General features: G+C 32.6%; 2 protein-coding genes across 3 annotated transcripts; both read right to left on the bottom strand.

Moving 5' to 3' along the window:
* Nucleotides 1-6,297: 6,297 nt before the first annotated feature.
* Nucleotides 6,298-10,011, bottom strand: LOC110668963 (cytochrome b561, DM13 and DOMON domain-containing protein At5g54830). The gene has a single exon (XM_058129585.1). The coding sequence runs from the start codon at nt 9,994-9,996 to the stop codon at nt 6,967-6,969; it is 3,030 nt and encodes a 1,009-aa protein (XP_057985568.1). The 5' UTR covers nt 9,997-10,011; the 3' UTR covers nt 6,298-6,966.
* A 1,466-nt stretch (nt 10,012-11,477) lies between these two features.
* Nucleotides 11,478-14,576, bottom strand: LOC110668975 (probable CCR4-associated factor 1 homolog 7). Of its 2 annotated transcripts, XR_009141233.1 has the most exons (4): nt 14,398-14,576; nt 13,358-14,276; nt 12,562-12,647; nt 11,478-11,860 (listed from the first exon to the last, which is right to left on the bottom strand). XR_009141233.1 is itself a non-coding variant. In XM_021830399.2 (2 exons), exon 2 carries the CDS (start codon nt 14,125-14,127, stop codon nt 13,303-13,305), a length of 825 nt encoding a protein of 274 aa, XP_021686091.1. In that variant the 5' UTR covers nt 14,128-14,276; nt 14,398-14,575; the 3' UTR covers nt 13,091-13,302. The 2 variants fall into 2 exon arrangements, 1 of the variants encoding a protein (XP_021686091.1); XM_021830399.2 differs by lacking the exons at nt 11,478-11,860; nt 12,562-12,647 and having other exon boundaries at nt 13,091-14,276; nt 14,398-14,575.
* Nucleotides 14,577-22,308: the final 7,732 nt, after the last annotated feature.

Raw genomic sequence — 22,308 nt, 5'->3', positions numbered from 1 at the left:
GAGCTCAGCTCACCCTCCACATACTCATAACAACATAAAAATAAATGGGAGCTCAGCTCCCTCATCCAGTCCATCAACATGCATAAAATAATAATTTTACAGGTCCAAAATAATAATTTATATTACAGACCCAATTCAATAAATACTTCTAACACATGCAAAAATTATAGAAGTTTATAGAATTACATAAACATGAATAGACAACCGGCAAGGGAGAAAAGCAGGTTAACCTCAAAAATATCCTCCTGTGGCCTAGAAAAATATTGAACAGGAGTGAGCGTTCGACTCAGAGAGTAAAATATTAATTTTTACCAATCTCTATAACTATCTAAAACTAATGCACCCTGTAGAGTGAAATGCAACATCAGCAATAATTTCACATCATAACATCAAAAATGTAATTTGGAGCACTCACACAACCATTAATATCAATCATAATATATGGGAGCTGATCCCCTATACAGCTCTCTTAAATCCAACTTGTGCCAACGAAGAACTCAAGCCGAACTTTCGCTTAATAAACCAAATTGGGGTCCCAGCGAAGAACTCAAGCCTTTTCTACCCTGAAGGACCGGGTCCCAGCGAAGATCTCAAGCCGTGTCTACCCATCCTATCCATAGTCAACACCACATCACACGCACGCCAACGCACGCACACTGCTCCAAATTACCACAACAACATCCATAGCACTTTAATAATTATGAATGCAACATAAAATATGCCTAGAGTTTAACTACATAGATACATACATATAAGTGATGCATGGGCATGCTTGAACATATAATAATAGTGAAATTACAATTAAAATTAATATTTTACTCACAGACTTGACGGCAATCACTGTGGCTGCTGGGCGGACGAAGAAGGCTGTTCCGGCTCACCTGAAAATTTTATTACAATCATTTAATAAATTTGACTCAATACAAACTAAGAAAAGATCAAATACGTCCTAAGTCGTGCCGAAAATCCGGCAGAGTCTCCCCTATACCTAGGACCTACCCGACCTGTAAAAGGGCTCAAAATACACTTCTATATTTACAATCCATATATCCAGAACTCAATAACATCACACAGCCCCTCCTGGACCCATCCAAATAGTCATCCATCACAATATGTAAAATTTCAATTTAGTCCTTATAATTGATTCTTTTTGCAAAAACTATCCAAATGAACTCTAAAAATTCTAAAACTTTGCCCCGCAGTCCTTAGCAATATTGCTAGGCTAATGTAAAAAGAATCATAATTTTCTTAGCTACCAAGAATATTTTACAAATTTTTAATCTCATTTAAGCACTATAAAATTACGAAAAAGTAAGGTTCGGGTTTACCTATGCCGATTCCGACTTAGGGGACGCGCTCGAGACATTTGACAATGGTGGGGTAGCCAAAACCTCGATTCAATTCGGAGACTTTTCTGGTAATCGGTCTGTCTGGCCGGAAATTCACAGACCCGAACAACTGTCGAATTTCTGTGAATTGAAGATACCTACACGAAGCCCACAATACGGGGGTTAGTACATAAATTTTACAGAATTTTCTAAGCTCATTTAATGCTCGGAAAAACACTACAAAGTTCCGTGGGACCCACTGAAAAACGGTGTCGAAAAAATTTGAAATTTATATCCCCGCGAAGCTCTCTACGAGTGGAGCGCTCTGGTACTCTCGGTTTTCTCATGGGGTTCACGGTTTGCTAGAAATCTAGCCCAAAAGTTAAAATTGGCTAAAACTTCCCGGGCAAAAATTGGACAAACCGCTCAATGGATTTCGGTGTTCTTGGTGTCTATGGAAAGCTCTCGATGAGTAGATGGATTTAGAAACAAGCCCCGGTCTGATTGGTGGCCGGATCGACCGAATTTTGGCCGGGAAGACGAAGCATCGCGCTTGCGCGTCACATCGCTTCAGGCGCCTTTTTCTGGAGTTCCAGGCGGCGGGCGGCGAGCTAGGGCAGCTGGGGACGTGCATCGGTGGGCTGGGGTGGCAGGGGAGGCGGCGGCGCGACAAGGGGAGGAGGGAGGAGAGAGAAAACGGGAGAGAAAGAGAGGAAAGTCGGGACGCGCGCAGGGAGAAGAAAAAGGAAGAAGCCGGTCCGATTCGATCGGTCCGATCCGATCCGGTTCGATTCGGAATACAAAATTTTGAATTTTTACTCTGCCTTGGGATCGAAAACGAGGCCTAAAAATTTCGAAAAATTTTCAGAAAACTCAGAAAAATTCATAAACTCTAAATATATTTTTAGTTTTGCCACGTGATTTTTAAATTAATTTTTTAAAAATCATCAAAGTTTATATTTTCGGAAAATCAAACCCGATTTCTAAAATCCAAAAAATTTCAAATAATTTCCTAAAATTCAAATAAAATAAAATATCAATATTTACCCAAAAATAATAAATTTAAAAAAATTAGAGGTGTTGCAATTTTAATTTTATGTCAACGAAAAATAAATTAAATAAAAATGATGAGAAAGAAAAAGAAAATGAATAAGAAAAAAGATGAGGAAAAAAAAGAAAATAAATGAGAAAGAAAAAAATGATGAAGAAAATATATGATAAAGAAAAAGATGATAAAAAGGAAAATAGATAAGAGAAAAAAAATGAAGAACAAAATATATGAAAAATAAAAAGATGAAGAAAAAAAATAAATGAAAAAAAAAATGATGAAGAAAATAGTTGAGAAATAAAAAAATGATAAAGAAAATATGTTAGAAAAAGAAAAGAAAATGAATAAAATAGATGATAATGAAAAATATTATTAAGAAAATGAGAGAAAAGAGAAAAAAGAGGAAAAAAAAAATAATAGTAGGCAAAGCAAATGAGTAATAATTTATATAAGCGAATTAGCAGCTGATTGTCAGTTGATAATTTCTTTTAAAAATTGGGCTGGAATTTTTGGAGGGAAAATTTTACAATCAATTTTAATTGGTTGCAAAATTAGTTACTAATAACAATCTATTTCAATCAGTTATAAAAATCAGTTGTTGTTAGCGATCGATAAGCAAATCGATTGCAATTCAAAATTAAAAAACAAAAAATCGATGGGAATTTTTTGGAGAAAAAAAAATTGGTTGTAAAATTAATTGCTAATAGCAATCAATTTAATCAGTTTCAAAAATCAGTTGTTACTAGAAATCAATTCGCAATTCAGTTGCAAATAAAAGAAAAAAGAAAACAAAAAAATTGGTGAGAATTTTTAAAGGAAAAAAATCGACTGCAAAATTGATTTTAATCAATTGTAAAAATCGGTTGCTAATAACAACCGATTTGCAAATCAGTTTCAAATAAAAGAAAAAGCAAATAAAAAAATTAGATAATAATTTATGCAGGGGAAAATTGATTGTTGTTCGCAACTGAATCATAAATCGGTTGCAAGTCGAAAAAGAAAAAAAATAAAGCAAAATTTTTTGAGAAAAAAAATTTAGCAACCGATTTACAATTTATTGTAAAATCAGTTGTTACTAGCAACTAATAAAAAATCGGTTGTAAATAACAACCGATTGCAAGTCGGTTGCTAATTTTTGCTACCGATTGTAAATCGATTGTTGACTCTAGAGTCAATTAAAATAATTTTTTAATTTAATAATTAATTTTCTAAATCGATTATTGTTAGCAACTAATTTTAAAATTGATTACTATTACCAACAGATTTTAGTAACTGATTTTTTAATTGGTTATTAATAGCAATCAAATTTAAAATCGGTTGCTAATTGTATATTTAAGATTTTTCTAATATCGATTAGCAATCGATTTAGTAACCAATTATAAATTAGTTGCTAATAACAACCGATTTAGCAACTAATTCTCGAATCGATTGCTAATTTTTTTTTGAAATTAACTGTTTTATTAAAAAAAACTAAAATCACAAATTGGTTACAAAATTGATTGCTAATAACAATTGATTTCAGTTAGCTGCAATAATTGATTATAAAACTAATTGTTTTTTATAGTGTAAGCATATTTATTATTTAAATGATAAAAAATATATATTAAATGAGATTTATGATGAAATTTAAAAAATTAAATAAGGATAATATTATAAAATATTTAGTCAAACTGACTTACAAGTACTAAAATAAAAGGTTAAGTCCACAACTTATTTTTAGTTTACAAGCTCAACTTACAAACCCAGAAATTATAATAAATAAATAAGTCAATCTATTTTTAGCGTTTATAAGTTAATTTGATCGACTTATAAGTTATACAATCACTCTCTTAAATTCATTTGCCAAGTATGAAGAAAATTTTGGTATTTTATTTATGTCTTTATTTAAAATTTTTATCTAATAAAACTAAACAATTATAATGAGGTTATTATAATTGAAAATTATAAGGAAATCATTGTACATACATCTGTTTTATAATATAATTTTTGTTTAATTCGAGTATTTATGTTTGTATTGCTATTAATATAAAATGTGAAAATCTCAACTATTACTATGGAATTAACATTATATGCTACGTAAAACCATAATTATATAAATTTAAATGGGCATTTAGTCTTTAAAATAGCACAGTAAACTCGGATCATATTGTGATTTACATTATTGAATTAAAAAAAAAAAAACCTATTAAATAGCAATGTAATTGGAAACATTAAAAACTAGCATTGCATTACACAACACCTTCAAAATAAAAATATTTTAATTTTTAAATTAAAACTTTATTTTCTTAAATTCCTAAAATACATCTCAATTTTCAACTTAAATCTAAACAACTTTAGTAATGTCATCAATATTTAAATGACTTATATTTTGTCACCCTAAAAGACGTAGTACTCCCATGTTCATTAGGGTATTTCATAAAATTTCTCTTAATTATATTATTCTTTTTAAAAATTTATTAAGTGTATATAAAGCATTAAATTTTAGTATTATTTATATTAGCATAACTATGAGTTCTTTCATAAATCATGAAAGTGAATTCCACTTTTTTCTACAAGTGAGGGAGTACAGAGTGTTAAAGTCACATACTATACTTATATTTAAAATTTATCTTTTTTTTTTTCTCTAAATTAATCTTAAGAATTACTATACAAATAATGTTTCGATATGATTTTAAAAATATATGAAAAATTTTAAAAATATATGAAATTCACAATCATTAATGATTATAGTGAAATCATTGTATTGGAGTATTTATATCCCTGTCACTATTAATATAAAATGTGAAAATCTAAATTATTGTGTCAAGTCTAAAGAAAGACTTTGTTATCTATCTTTTAAGTCTAATGCTTGTGTTGTTTTTATTGCTATTATACAATAATAGGAATTAGTTTTAGTTTGCCACGTGTGGGGAAAGATCTGATCTCATATTTTTGTTATTATCGATATAAGATGCAGAAATCTGAATTGGTTTGCCAAGCGCGACTAAAGATTTGATATCTTGTTTGTTTTCCTAAGTCGAATATTGATGTTTCTGTTGTTATCTATGTAAGATGTGGATATCTGAATTACGTGCCAAGCGTGAAGAAAAATTTAGTTCCCTGTTTCTTTATCGAGTCATACATTCGTGTTATTGACAAGGGAACGGCAGCTTGTCGGAGACGCAGGAGGCGGAGCAGCACAGGAGCTACAAGGGAAATAATTCATAAAAAAAAAAAAAAAAGGCGTTCAAAATCAGCAGGTGAGACCGGAAAGCGATGTAACCTAAGGCTCCTCTTGTCAGAGGTTTGCTGACTAAGAAGAGTCAAAACGGTTGAGCTCTTGCTCTAGACCTAGACCTCCTCTTTTCACAAGCCTTAAGGGCAATCCAATCGGTTTGACGTTTTCGGTCAATTTGATAAAAATGACTGAAATAAACTGAAAATCTCATTAAAAAAATTAATGGAATCGAATATATTAAAATAGTTTGATTTAATATGATTTTTCAATCATAATCGGAAAACTGCTCACTTCAAATAGAAGCAAGATTCCGCCTTTGAAGAATATCAACATTACCCATAAATTTTTTAACCATCGAATTCTACTAAATTTGCAGAAAAGCGAAATCTTGAAATTGAAGTACAGTTCCCAATCCCAGAGAGGAGAATGTGAACCAAACCCTTCCGATTGATACAAAAGCTTTTGTTGAAAAGAGGACAGCATTGACATGGGTACCAGAGAGAGTTTTCATGATTGGAGGAAAATGTAATTTTCAATCTTTAAACAGATGATCAAGGTAGCAAAATTGATATGGGAACAACCATTGGTTAATCTTGTCGTCACAATTAATAAAGATCCGAAGGAACATAAAATAATTGAAAAACAAAATTTTAAGTCTTCTAATATTTTACTGCTAAGGAAAATGCAGTTGCAACTTAAGAAGATAAGGAAGCAAATATATTTTATTTATACAAATTTCTTTGACAATTGGACAACAAAAACAAAAAATTAAAAACAGAAAGGATACCAAGCAGGCCAAAATAACAAAGCAAAGATAAAACAGCAGTCAACCGTTACAGATACAAAACGGGTAAACCATGATGAGAATTAGCTTTCTTTTACACCAAGTCTGAGCACGTCTGCACGCCTATCAAAAGTCAGTTGCTTAACTTGCACGAGAATAGCTTTGCTATGATGAGACGCTAGCTATGAAAATTAGATCAAAAGCCATTCATCTTTGATCCGCATCTGGTAATCCATAGCAAAAAATAACTTTACCAAAGAGACATACTTCTGCAAAGCCAGTAAAATGTCACCCAAGCTAACACAGGTGGTGGACAAAATCTGATTTAGCTGAAGACAAGAGAGATGGAGAAATTGATAAAATCTTCCACTGCGTTAAGTATCAAGTATACAAAATACAATGTTTTAGGGTAATTACTCTTCAAATTGAGTGGCTGCAGGGAAATACATTGATAAGTGAGTAGACCTCCTTGTGCCTGAAAAAGTATTTTCAAGCAAATAAACAAGCCTGCCATCCCCATACGAATAGGAAAATTTTCAAAACTGGTGAAGAGCGGTGAGCTTATATCAAAGTTAATTATTTAAAATATCTATGATCTGTTTAAAGGTTCTAACTGAACTTCCATTCTTCCAGACTGTTGCACATCTTTTTGTGCCGCCCTAGTTGGACTTAAAAGATCAACAGAATCCTCTTCTTCAAGGTTACCCAACACCCAATTGCTTCTCCCAAATATTCTGTCCCTCCTCCGCTGTTTCTCTTGATATTCCAGATACATGACAATCAGCAGAAGAATCAAGAACCAAACGATTAATGCTCCATTATACCCATGAAGATCTTCACTTCCATATCTATCTCTCAAATGCTTTAGCCCGCTGAAAAGTGCGGCAACTCCCACAATGATTGCACATCTGCCAATAATAATGTGAAAATACTCCCAAATCAGTCTCTTTGAGGATACCTCCTCCCCATTTACAGGTTTCTTAGGCCTCATGAAAGCATTTACTGGTTGCCCACAAGCCAAAAATATAGCAGTGAGCCCAAATTTAACATGTAATGAGCTGACATATAAGCCCCGAAGCTCAGCCACCGCAAAAAGAAGGCCAAGTAGGACAATTGCTAAACCCGAGTACTGCAAATAAACATGAATCTGATACCAGCCATCCCCTTTCACATGCTTCAAATATCTAGCTGCCAAAATTCCACCAGGAAGCAAAATACCCCAAGCAAGGAACATCATGAATCCATGCACAGCTAACACAGGTCGTAGATCTTGCTCAGCCTCTGCAGAACCACGCATAAGCAACACTCGGACAGGCCTATTACTGGTAACAGAATGCATATTTTTCTCACTTAGATGTTTGTCTGACCATTTGGTACCCATTGCCCATATAACCTTAAGAGGGCTAGTGGGATCAATGATATTCTTACACTCTGGCTGATCATTGTGACTACATGTTGGTTTAAAGGGCCGTGTAAACTCAAAGGTAATGATGCCATTTTCTGATTTGAACCTTATATCAGTCAAATTCTCATTTGTTGGATGAACACTAAAGGCATCCTTCCCATCAATCCAATATGTGTTTACATGCCCTTTGCTGCTCTCATCCACCCAGCCAACATAAGCATAACTATTCACCATTCCACTACCAAATCCTATTGCAATATAACCACTCTTTTTCTCACCTCGAGCTGCAATAGATATAGAATCCTTTGCCAATGTCCAAAAGAACGTCACTTGTTGATCGTCCAAAACAACACTATTATTATACATATCAGATAAACCCCCATCAACAACCTGAACTCTCCAGCCCATCTTCTGCTGATACAAGGATTGATAGTACACTTGATCTGGAGTATTCCTATCTGGTTGCCAAACCAATTCCATTGGACTAGCCAAAACACCCTCGGCTTCAGGGCCTCCAGCATAAATAGTCTCTGTCTTATTCCTCAGTGTTGCATTCCCACCTATCAAATCTGAAGTAATGTACAACGCAACATCATGTCCAGCTTGCACTGATAACTTCACTGGCACCCCTCTTTCAACTCTCAAAACTGGAGCCTCTTTCTTATTAATGTACAAAACCTTAGAAGGATTCGGCGGATTAGGATAATGCATTGCAGGACCAGTAGTAACAACAAGAGGCACGTTTGCATCTGCAATAATCAAATCCTGATCCTCCTTGTCTTCAGCATCCAAGGGCCCCAAACAATCATTCACCTGCTCAGATACATTAAGCACCAGATGGCCATAAGTCACCATTTTTGGGCCTCCATGATACTGAGGAAGATAGTAAGGCCTAATAGTGTCAGGTGGCCTCATCAACCCCAATGCCCAAATCACTGTCATATTAGCAGTATGACTCACAGGCAAATCATATTTCTTGTCAACTGAAACCAACGGCCTCCTGTACCTTACAAAGGACACCCCATCCCTTCTATGCCCATAAATCAGTTTTGTATTGTTCACCAATCCAACTGGGTCCGACCCTTCATATATGGTATCTGGGCAAACACCGAAGGCTGAACCATCCTTGTTTATCGTACACTCACTGTATTTGGTGATGAAAAAATCATCAGCAAACGGCTTTCCTTCCTCTGTGAACCCAGCCACCGCTACATCAGCCTCCTGCATTAGATCGGCGTCAGAATCCAGTTGCGCCCACCCGAATGCCATGTAATTCTGGATCCCAGTGGCGGCCTCTAATCCTATATCTATGAAATTATTTTTTATACTCAAACTCCATCTAATCCTATAGTTCTTAGACAACACCTTGCAGTTATCAAACATCGTCGGCGCAGTAAAAGTCAAATTTTTCCCTTCCTCGAGCGTAGTATCGTTATCAGAGGGCGAAGGTGCCAGGCCAGGGCTTAAGGCTGACTCATTTGCGAGAATAATGTGACCGAAATCGGAAGCCGTGGGCAGGTCCCAGACAGAGAGGACTCGGATCCGATCCCACGTCATGTTTTTGTACAAACGAACAACAAAAGATGTATTCTTGTAGGTCTCGTTAAGCTTATGATCGGAGATGATAAAACCATCGGTCAAATTACCGAAATCAGGGGCGAGCGCGCCCAACCAGTGCACGTCGGATCCAGAAAGCATGTCAAATTGAGAAACACTAAATGAGCAATCGTCGATTATGGTGAACGCTCCACGGAGCTGGTGTTGAACCATGGTGAATTGGGATTGGAATCCGACATAGGAGCTCGTCTTTGAACAGGGTTGACCGGGATCCGCATGGCAAAAGTGAAATAAGGAATTGAAAAGAAACCCTAACACGACAACGAGACGCTTGTTGTGGTACATGAAGGACGTGAGATCCGATCCGGATCGGATCACCAAAGGTAGGATCGGAATTCGTCGTTTAATCAGATAGGAAATGGAGAACAAAAGGAAAAAATGATCTGACCTGCAGTGAGTTGGCGATGGAAAGGCACCAAAAGAAGAGGCGAAGCGAGCTGACTCAATAGCAAAAGCGAGTCGCAGGTTCATGAAACACTTAGATTTCCAATTTGGCGGAGCCGATGGAAGTGAGAGAAAATGGGATTGCGTCAGAGGAGTGGCATTTCCGTCCAAAACCCTTTGATAAACCGATGAATAGGGGATGCGGCTTCGCATCTAAGCCAACCCTTACACGTAACGAGGTGGGGTTTTTTTTTAATTTTTAATTTATTAATTAATAATGTATTAAAAAAAATATAATAATTATTTAAATTTTATAGTGTTATATTTATATACTTTTTTTTCAACAAATAGAATTATAATATGTCATAATCATATTAATTATAGATAAATTTGATTAAAATTAAAATATATTTATAAATAAAAAATAAGTTATAGAACAATCTTAACTAACAATAATACGATTTGAATTTAGAAATTAAGTCAAGATCTCAATTTTGACATTTTTGATTATTACATTTACATGTTTCCTTTTTCAAATGATAATTTTTACTCACATTAATATTTTATATTAAAATTTTTATAATTATTTTTATTTACCTTTATATGTACATTGCCATAATTTATTAATTAAATAAATTTATATTTAAAAAATAAAAATAAAATTAAAGTGTTTAATGAATCAAAATAAAAATTTAATGAGAAAACTATTCCAAGAAAATATTTGTTTGTTCCTTGAAGAAAAAAGATATATTTGTTCGGTACAAGCATATTAGCTTTGGCCTTCCAGAGAAAAAAAAATGGTACATTGCCTTGGAATATGCTTTCACAATGGAAACATTGTAATAAATTTACTGTTTCTGATAGGCTAACATCCCTATAATTAAGATCTTTTAAGGGTAAAGGATGGTGGAGCTCCATCAAACATAAACAAATGGGCAGGGAGTAGTCAATCAAATTAAGCCAATTTTCCATCCAATAATAAATTCAACCTCATGCCCAAAACTCCACTAGATTCATCCAGCAAATGCATTCCACTTCCCACTTCCATGAAAAAATGCGACGGTCAAATTTCAAATGGGTTTTGGCATCTCCAACTTTTTAAGAGCTTCCCATTTTCTACACGTTTTAATTCTTCCTTTTCTTGACAAAATGTGTTGCCCATGGCAGAAAAGGTTTGCCAAATGCCAAACTTTTGGTGGGTCTCCTACTGATTTTCTTGATTATTCCATTTCATTTCTGGCAAAATCTGGAAGCGAAAATGACCATTCTGAAAAAGAATTGGCCTGCCCGTAGAGGAATCTTTGAGGACGCGAAGGCCGACCAATGTTACGTCCCCCCCACATACACGTGGATCTCATATGACACAGGAACCATGGAGCACCTACCCAATATTTGCTTGTCTTATTTACAATGAGTCGAACAGCTCAGCCCTGAGCACACTTTGAACTTCCATGTCTTGCAAGAATTCATCTTTCTAAGCTCCACACTCTGGTAACGCACAATTTGACCTATCCATAGGCATTACATTGCTTCCTTCCTAGCCTACTGATCCACCATAGCTGATGTGTTCATTAAGCACTTTACTATGACAAATCTTCCATAGCAACAAGCAGGTCAACTGGTGGTGACTTGAACAGGGTTAGCAATAACACAACATGCAGGCACGTTGAACAGTCAGATTAACATCAATCAAATGAACTAGAAAGAAGCATTTCTTCAACAAAAGAGCATGCACTAGCAATCGTGTAACGCCATCACCAACAACAAAGCAAAAAATTGTCAGGTCAGAGTTTAAAGAACAAACCAGGCAACCATGCCAATTGGCATTTTACTCGCAAAGGACTAAAAGATAACAAATTTGTACTTAGCCGTATTAACTGATCAATAGATTTTGAAAAAAAAAAATCATAGTAGAGTTTAGCCCTTAAAGTTTAGTAAATTCATAGTAATGTCTTTAAATCATAACATTTTACTTCAGCATCTGCATCAAGAACTCTACTGCCAAAGCTGAACCACAAGGAGGCTCTTGGGTCATGCAATTACTGAAAATCCTCAACAAACTGCGTCAGTAGAAAGCCTGCAGCAATCAAGTAAATGGAGCAATAATCAAAAGAAAAAAAAAAAGGGACTAGGAGCTGAAATTTTAGTTTCAAAAGCGGAAATAATGTCTACTACACCAACTATTAGCATCCAATCACAAAACTAAAATTGCAGATTTAAGCTGTTCCATTTGAAAAATATTCAATTACGTTAAAGGAACTTTTGGTGCTGAAGTTCTGCTTAGAGCTCATTAACAAGAGAGAAATTCACAGCTAGCCTTGGATTTTATGTTCAAAGAAAGGTTATGTTAATTATCATTATTATGAGAACTACTACATGCACTTACTGACAAAATATGAATACAAGAATGTATAAAAACCAAGGACAGAAAAGTTGTCATTTTAGATTGTGGGTCTCTTGATGGGTCCTATGCTACAATGATCAAACAAAGGGCAAGGGAAAAAAAAGTTACAAAATAGATGAAACATCATAAGCTATTGGAATACACAGTCAAGACAACATTTTCATAATATCAACACTTACTTGCAAGGCTTTGGAAATTGGAATATAAGTAGAAAGTAACTCTGATCATCTAAAAAAATCATGAACGATTCTTACTATAAATTAGTTTTACAAAAATTTAAGTCTTGCTTTTATACCTTTATCCTTGCACTAGACTCGCCTCAAACAATTAATTAGATTTTACAAGTCAACAGGAAATCGTCATATTGTACATACCTCTTCTAAATTTGCATGTATCCAGGACCGAACCCATTCACTTTGCTTTCTCTCATTCCATTTCACATTCTCCTGAAGCCATGCCGCTGAAAAAATGACAAAACCAAATTGAACATTGGAAGATATATATCATAACTCATGTAGCACTATAGCACTTCAATTCTGTTATCTGCAAAGATTAATGAGTTGTATGTGCAAGAAGGCAAGTCAGCCTGATCATATAAGAAAGTTTTACAAACTGCATCCTTCCTTTGACACAATCAAATAGTTCCACGTATGAGGAAACACAAAAGCCAATATAATAAGGCTTTAAGACATTAAGTGTTAAACACAAAAGGCAATATAAATAAGGCTTTAAGCCACTAAGTGTTTAACTAACATCAAATAACTGGACTTAGATTTTCAGAGTAGATAAATACTGAACATGAGAGAGAGGAAGAGGGAGATCCATGTATTAGGTTTATCCTCACAGGGAGGCAAGCTAAGAGATAAACATCCAGACAATTACAAAGAACATCCACAGAATAAATTGCCAAGAACTAAAATTATTATTGAAAAACTAACTTCAATAATGTACAAGGATGACAAGCTACAAAACCAGTCAAGGTTTCAGTCACAAATAAGCAAATGAAAGTCACTACTAGAACAACAATCTTTTTGGCAAAGTATACAAGAGAATTAAAAGTCTCACACTCAGGTAGTCTACAAATATTCATCAATCATTTTCCCAATTATTTCTTTTCAATTAGTATTTTGTCCATTCTCGACACCAAGACCGTACAAAACACCTGCGTACTTCTCTGTGGAGCCGCTGAAAAAGTTGTCTCTCAATTTCCTAAATGTGCAAGACGTGAGCAAGCTATCAGAGCCTGCTTGATGGCAGACACCAACTCTTTCCACCTCCAACAACTCTGCAAGCTTGTTCAACCCACCATGAAGGCTATTGCAAAACTTCATTAAATGCTTGATATCATACACAATGGGAAAGTAAACATTGATCAAGTCGAAGAATCCAGCTTGTGTATCAGGCAAACTCCTGCAAGTCAAAAGCTTAAGCAAGTACCCAAAATCATACCCGCTATGAAATGTAACCCAATGCACGCCGTCATTCAAAACAATTCCTGACGACATCAGAAGCTCACCAAACCGGTTTACATCAATACCCTTCTCATTATTCTTCTTAAAATCAATTCCGCATTGGCGCAACAGCTCAATAGAATCACTAGCAAAGATGTCCTCACTGATATTGAACTCACGGAAATTAAACTGCCAAATGCAGAAGTTGTCGGTCCCACAAGTTGGCAAATTCCCGTTCTCGTCAGAGAACGTAAGACCCAATTGGATCAATTTCAACATATCAACGTTATCTTTCAAAGTTTGATAGTTATAATCGTTGATGTTCTTAAAATTCCCCACAGGACGTAAAACCACGCCTGGGAATTCAGTATCCATAGCTACATAATTGAATCGATCGACAATTTCGCGAATCAAAGCGAATTCCTCCTCAAGATTATCATTCCACACCTCTCGGATTTGAATGGAGTCGCCTTTAGGTACAATTGACATTTCCAACACACGGATTCAAAAAGCAATGGAGCAACTAATACTATAAACCCCAGATCTGAAGCAAAATAAGCATAATCACTCAAAACCTGAAACGGGTCTTGTTGTGAATTTGATTTCCAAGACGGCGTCGTTTTCTATATTAAGTAGATCTGCATCGAAACAAACCCAGGAAGGAAAAGAAGGATTAGAGACTGCGTAAACAATCCCGTTAAAACCCTAGAAAGATTAAAGTGAACAAACTGAGAAGTGCAAAATAGAAAGAGATCTAACCTTAAATTTGTGAAATCAGGGCTTGTAATGAATAGATCTACAACTGGTGATCAGTATATTATGCTTCGTTGAACAAAGATTTGTACGTCAACGAAGGATTGCCACTGGCCAGCGAGAGATAGAGAGAGAGAGAGAGAGAGAGAGAGAGAGGCTCTAGCCCTTCACTTCTGGGTGTCTTCCTAAACAACTGAAAGGACAGTGCAATAAAAAGGGAAAGTGATGTCCCAAAGAACGAGTCAAAAACGAGGGCGTTTACACGGTGTTTCCAGAAGGACCAGAACGACGGCGTTTCTTGTTTTGCTTTCGGTCTTCGCTTGCGAGTTAGACTCGGGTTAGGCAAATTTTGACCGACATGTCATAATTAAAAAAAAAAAAAAAAATCATCTTATGCTATAATTGAGCCCACTATTACTCTGTTTTAATATAACAAGCTATGTAATTGATGAATTTTAAGCAATTAAATATTATTTAAATTTTTATTTACATAATAAAACTTTTAAAAAATTAAAAATAAATAAATAATTAATCATGGTATTGTAGTTCAATAATTAAGCATGCTAAATTGATGTTAATTGAATAAACAAGCAATCAAGTGATGGTGACATAAGCTGAAAAATAATGGTATGGTGGTGGCTCCCATAACTTTAGGTGTTAGCAAATAATTGTAATCATCAACTTCACAATATAAGCATCAAAAATAAAAATAAAAAAAAAAAATTCAATATTTTAAAAGTTGGTTTGAGACTTAAAATCTATTTAACATATCAAAAAAATCATTTTTTAAAATATATTAATTAAAAAATTAATTTAAAAATTAAATTTAATCTGTTTTAATAATAAAAATTTTAAAATTATTTTAATATTTAAAATGATTTTTTTTTATTAAAAGTATTATTGAGAAAATAATTTAGAAAAAATATTTTATTATTTTGAATATTTTATAATTAAAATGTATTAAATTTAATTTTAAGTCAAACGATGTGATAATCCCAATCAGATTCAACCAAGGATGAGGAGGTGACGCAGACGCTTTCAAAGGCGAGGTTCTGTGTATGGTGCGTGGTCTGCCGTGTCACTCTTGGGCAAGTGCATTCACCAATCGATGCATATGATTCCCATTGTTCATGTGTTGGACTATTTCAATAAATAGAGAATTTTCATTCAAAATTAAGGAAAAAAATTTACTTTTTAATGAGTTTTTCTTTCACATGTCCAGTGCTATTGCTTTTATGTTATTAGAAAGAGCAAAATTCATGAAAATTATTCGATTTAAATATATATTTAATTAATATTTTATACCCTTCAAATTCAATTATTATATTACTTAATACTATTTGATTTTATTTAATTGTATAATTTCAATTAATAACTTAAAAGTTTAACACGATTTCAATACAAGCAATTATTAAATTTAAAACTTATTTTAAATTTAATTATATATAATTAAATAATCCTATTAAAATTATATAAGATTGGATATTTTAAAATATTATCAGATTAAATATTTTAAAATATTTAATTTATTATCATCTTTAATTGTTATTACTCATAAAAAATAAATACATGCACATACATACTTAGAAAAAAAAAAAAACACATTTCTCAGTGACTATAATAATTTTATCAAGACACTCTAATTTTTATAAACTTACATATAAATTCATTCACAATCGATAGGAGGTACCGAAAGATTAACCTATTAACAAATAGATCATCTATTGTTCAGGAGTTATTTGGCATAATTTATAAAAATTAGCATATAAGCACTAGTGCTTATAAATATTTAAAATTTTAATAAATTATATTTTTATTAAAGTATTTATAAATAACTAAAAAGTAATTAATAAATATATTTATTATTAAAATGATTAAAAAAAATATTAAAAATGGCTAAAAAATATAAAATGAGATTTATAATAAATTTTAAAAATTAAAAAATATATATATAGTAAAGTATTTAATCAAATTGATTTATAATCACTAAATATCATTAAGAGTCACAAATCTCTTCCTAAAAAATCATAACAACTATCAATCCTTCATTTCAATTCACATAATCCAACCTAAATAACATAATACATGTTTGAACATTGTGCTTAATAAAATGTATATGAAAAATTAAAATTGAATCAAATAGGCAATTGGATATATTAAATATTATGATATAATATTATAAAATAAATCCTAACAGTACTATGTTCCTTGTAGCAGCTGGTTTGTTTTATTTTAATAAACCCAAAAAGGATGTTGGGGGACATTTGCCATGTATTCAATGATTTGAAAATTAAATGGATCATATGATATGATTCTCAATTATACAAACTTCAAAAAGAAAAAGATTTGCCATTATTGTCAATAATTCTAATCATATTTAGAGCTAGCAATAGCCGTGCCCCCCACTTGTTTTTCTTGTATTATTCTTTGTTTAATTTGGAGCCTATTTGACATACCCATTAAAGTGATTATTAAGAAAATTATCTTTAATTAAAAAATATTAAAAATTAAGTTACCTCAATCAAACGAACCTCCTGTTACGAATCCAGCAAAAAGCCCAGATGAGATTTATTTAAGCCCAGCAAAACTCAAGTTGCATTGCAGAAGAAATGTAAAAGGCACATAAGGTTCTGGAGCTGTTTTATCTGCTAATATAATTCTACTGGAGAAATTCTTGGACGGAAGGACACAAGTTTGCTATCTTGCTGGGGCGGGGAGAACTGACTTTTAGTGGTTTTCTTAGTTATTTTCCTTTTCCTTTTGATTTGGGTTCTGTAATTCTGTAAGGCGCAGAGAAGAGAGTTATTAAGTGAATTAGCAGAAGGGGAGCAACCAGTCTTCCTAGAAGAGACACTCCACGAGAGGATGGTTGGTCAAGACATTGCAGTGAAATTAGTGGCTAATGCAATCCGACGTCAAGGATAGGATTATCCAACAGGCAAGACCCTTTACATCCATCCTATTGAGCAAGAACTCCTCCCCACAACAAAAAGCGGAAACTAGCCAAAATGACAGCAGCAGAAGCAATGAAAAATAACTAGGAGAAAGAGAGCCGCAAAAAGTAGAAATGAAACCAGCAGCAGAGCATTACTCAAAAGCAGCAGTAAAATCAGCACCACGACTCAACCCTTGCTTAGCGAAAGCAACCAAAATTGAATTTGTTATGACAGGTACACAAATTTAAGACACACATACAAATCATCACAGTATATAAAAAAAAATAAGAGTAATACAAAATTTAAGTGGTTCAATCATAAGGACTAAGTCCACGGGCAAAATAATAGAGAAAAGTTATACCATGATAAAAGAGCGAGATATAATTACTCAGAAAACTATAATGTGTTTTTTGAATATCTCACAATTTCATAAATGACAGAATATTTATACAGTTGCCCCCACACATCCAAAGGAGATGTAGCTGAGGGCATGAGCCGATCCGCAACCCAAGGATATCAGTGGTGCTTCAGGCCTGGGTCTATCGGCTCGTGCCCTCGGATAGTGCAAAACTTGGAGGTCAGGTCACAATTCGGACCCCTGAATACATGTTCAAAATTCAAGCCACATACAAATAATAGAATTAATTCCGCGAGGAAAAAGTTGAACAGAAACGATTGGGAGCTCCTATAATTATCTTTGACAACAACTTTGAATTCTCTCTGCCTCTAAAAGCATAAGAAGGAAATCTCATGAAATCTCCGAGCTTTGATATCCATAAGAGAAAACGAAGACAACCCAGAAGGAGAAATGGACAGATTGAAAGGGCCACTAAAAGAATGGAAGCAAATCCAAGCACCTGATTAAAATATTAAGCGTACAGCTTTTGCTATTTCATTCAGATTCAGCTTTTATGGTTGTTTGCTGAGGGTTCTTAGACACATTAACAAACCTATCTCTGTGGCTTTTTCTTTCATGTTTAGTGAAAAATATACGCGAGTTAATAAATTTCTGTGATTATATGATTGTAACTGCTTTGTTGCCTAAATATAACAATAGGAAAAAATCAATTATAATGTTTTGTTGCCTAACTTTTGTATTCAATTGCTTGGTCTGTAACTGGGAGTCTTGAGGGTAGAGTTCAAGGACGAAGATTCAATTATCTTGGTGCATCCTTGTACCTATCACCCCAGAGCAGGTTGCAAGAAAGGAAACTAGAGAGTGGCCCTCCATTGGAAGCCATGGTTGCCAATGACTAATATTTTTGTTGTGAAAACGTTCAACAAATGAACCAAAAGCTTTGCTTTGGCCTTTGTGAATATCATTGTGCAATGACAATGATTAGGGCTGTTCTTTCTTCATGCAATTTCAAGCATCTCCTGACATGATCGATTACGATATAAAAATAAGTGTACTGAGTGGCAGCTTTCAATTACGAAGCTTTTGCAAAGTGTCTGTTGACGCACTCTTTTTTTTTTTCTTTTCCTTGTCACTTTTTGTTGAACAGATTGAACAAATCAGTCCTAAAGATTCCCATGTTTAATTAGTCAAGTTACTTCTCTATCTTAACTAATGCAAGACGTTTAGCAATCTGTATAACACAGTATGACTAGATTAGATGATTCCCTTTCACCTTTAACTTTCTGCTTTTTGCAGTCCTTTCCAGTTTTTCTAATAAAATTCTTTCTCGTGAACCCATCAATTATTTCTTCTGTTTTAATCATTTTCAATAACCTTGATTAGAAAACTACTAATGAGAGGTAGTGCTACTTTTTTATTAGCATAATAATGCACTGTAGATTGTTGAACCAGGTGGTTAAGAACTCAGGAGTCCAAAAAAAAAAAAAAATTGCCTCCATCATCAAATTACCCAAAATAACCATCTTTTCCTCATAATCCATTAAATTAAGACTTATCCTTCTGTTAGGCCACCAGGATTTTATGGGACTGACTGGCCAACTACTACATAAAGTCCTCTTATAACAAAGGTCTAAGCCTTCTAATATTTGGAAATCTAGGAAGAAAGACTTTCTTTATTTGGAGAGCTAAGATGAATCTAACCATGGAAACAATAATCAATACCATGAGTGCCCTATATCTTAACTCATTGCTTCCCTTTTCAATGAAATAGCTCTAAATCTCTAATTATATTTATTATCCAGCACACAATATTATCATGAAAGGGACACACAATAGAATGCTATTATTATAAGCTTGTTCTTATATAATAACGAATTTAATAACTTTTAAATCAAATATTTACTATCAGGTATGCAAATAATAACTCCACCTAATTTCTTCTTTGCCTTGAAAATTTCTAAAATTGCCACATTAATTTCAACCATTTACTAGGGTTCTTACCCCGCTGAGGTTTCAGGTTTTCTTGCATAAAAAGGCTTTGGCCTTTTTCTTGCAACTGCCAAAATTACTGAACTTTGCGCAACCGAATCATTTCTTGCTTACCCTTTTCTTTAATTTGAATATATTCTAACTTCCTTTCAAATCAAAGGCAAAGAACATGGAAAAAAAAAAAAGAAACTACAAAATGGTCACGCTGAATTAATGTGGACACAACAAATAGACCCCTAGACTTATTTTAATGTTCTAAATTAATCCATTGGCATCTACTATATCATATGTGATCATGATTTTACAATTTTTATTGAAATATTTTAAATTATCTACAGTTGATGTAGAAGGAGGTTAGACCATGGTCGAAGCCTATTCTGTCTTGCACGACTAAGATAAAAAGAAATTGATATATACCTAACAAACATGGGTTCTAGTTTATTAAATGCAATCCTTGTTGCCATACAGCAGATCTGCACATGAGAAAAAAAAAAAAAAAAAAAATATATATATATATATATATATATATATATATATATATATATATATATATATATATATATGAATTTTTCTATGCTAAATATAAAACATTAGTAAATCTTCTCTCCTATAATTAGCCTTTTGGATTGAGTTACATCAATTTATTTTCTCTATGATGGTAGGACTTGGGAGCCAAGGGTTCAAGAAGAATACGACAATTACAATTCACAACCACGAATGAGAAATAGAATAATAAAGTTAAAAACCCAACAAGACATTCCATGGACCCCATATTTTAGAACAGGATTGATGGATTAATTAGTAATGGTTAGGGAAGAAAATGAAGTTAATAAGCAGCAGACCCTAATAAATTAATGCACTTTTTGACAAAATGTCAACACCATTTTCCTGTCAACCATTTTTCAATCAACAATTTGATGGGTTTCTTTGTCTAAGTATAATTTGATTTGTTAGGTGGTTTTGACATTTGCTCCTCAATCAAGAGAAATTATTAGGTTTGTATTGTGAATATCTCTTATTTTTTATAATTATGTGAAATTTATTTTTTTATTATAAAAAATTTATTTATTTATAAAAAAATATATTATTTTTCAATACTGGTAGTATATCTAATAATTAGCTCTTAATCAAAGTAAATAATTTTGTTAATTTCATGTCTTTCCATTTTCAATCACAATCCAATAATTTATAAATAAAAATAATATAGCAAACTCACCATAAATTTCAATCTAAATTAAACACAATAAAATTGTAAAATAACATATAGAAATTAAATAATATAATATATATGATGAAAAAGACATTAATTTAATATTCTTTTAATTTATATTAATATAATTATTTTTAAGAAAGTCACATAATTTACTTATGAAATATTAAAGAAATGATTATTAAAGCGCATATTGTTGTTTGCTCTATTTCAGAAATAAAATGATTTAGCCGACACTTTTATGCAAATTTAATGAATGATATCAACATCAACAACATATATAAAATACCAAAATAGCTAATATACAAACAATGAATAATGAGTATATATATATATATATAAATAATGATGTATGATAAATGTATAAATAATAAAATTAAATTATTATTTTTTTACGTTTATAAAATTTTAAAAAATAAATATATATATTTTCACAGATATTATGATTTAGTAATATTTTAAAAATAAAATTAGTCCCACACTTATATTTTTATCAAAATCAGATATATTTTTATTTAATATTATTATTAATTTAAGTAAAAAAATAAATACATTATTTATTCACTTAAGAAAAATTCAGTATTCAATCCATGAGTTTTGATTGACATAAAAACTTAATTCTTATATTTTGAAAATTAAATAATTTAATTTATATATTTGATTATTATTGAAATTATTAATTTTTTTTTCTTATTAACTTTGCTCTTATTTAATTTTTAAAATCTTTTTATAGGAAGAATGAATTAATTTATTTAATAATAATTATTTTTATTAAAAAAATATAAATAAAATATTTAATCATTTAATTTTTAAAATATAAGAATTAAATTATAATATCGATTAAATTATAGAAGTTAAATAATTTTTTTTAATTAAATAAAATATATATTTATTTTTTTATTTAAATAAATAATAATATTAAATAAAATTATCTATAATTTTAATAAAAATATAAATAAAAAATTAAATTATTTAATTTAAAAAATATAAAGAATAAATTATAATTCCAAATGATGTAGTAAATTCCTCATAAAGTAGGAAGCAGATCTGGTCAGACAAACATCCTTAAATAGTGGTGATGTAATGGATATTGGTGGCAATAGGGTAATTACAGTGAAAGTGAAGGGCACAGAGTCAGTTGGTGATCTCGGGCATCCATCCATCTCCATAGAAATCAGAGAAGTATTGCACATACTTTGACACGCACCATACATCGCTTGCCTACCGTGTTAACACACTCCAACGAATCACATCGAGTGGGCCCACAGGATCAGCAATGGTTGTTAGGTCCCACACGAAGTTTCTCTGATTGAGATTCGTTAGCTGGACGGCACAGACTAGAGGACGGCAATGAGGGGTCAGTGCTCAGTACTATTAAATGCACTGTAGTTACACATTAACACATTTCCCTATGCCAACACTCG

The sequence above is a fragment of the Hevea brasiliensis genome, chromosome 11 (assembly GCF_030052815.1).
Source record: "Hevea brasiliensis isolate MT/VB/25A 57/8 chromosome 11, ASM3005281v1, whole genome shotgun sequence".
Classification (NCBI taxonomy): domain Eukaryota; kingdom Viridiplantae; phylum Streptophyta; class Magnoliopsida; order Malpighiales; family Euphorbiaceae; genus Hevea; species Hevea brasiliensis.
Note: the sequence above shows the minus strand (reverse complement) of the source record. Positions and strands in the feature narration are given on the sequence as shown.

Bases quoted from the DNA above. Each gene is read 5' to 3' on its own strand.
- LOC110668963 (XM_058129585.1), bottom strand. From the start codon at position 9,996: ATGCGAAGCCGCATCCCCTATTCATCGGTTTATCAAAGGGTTTTGGAC.
- LOC110668975 (XM_021830399.2), bottom strand. From the start codon at position 14,127: ATGTCAATTGTACCTAAAGGCGACTCCATTCAAATCCGAGAGGTGTGG.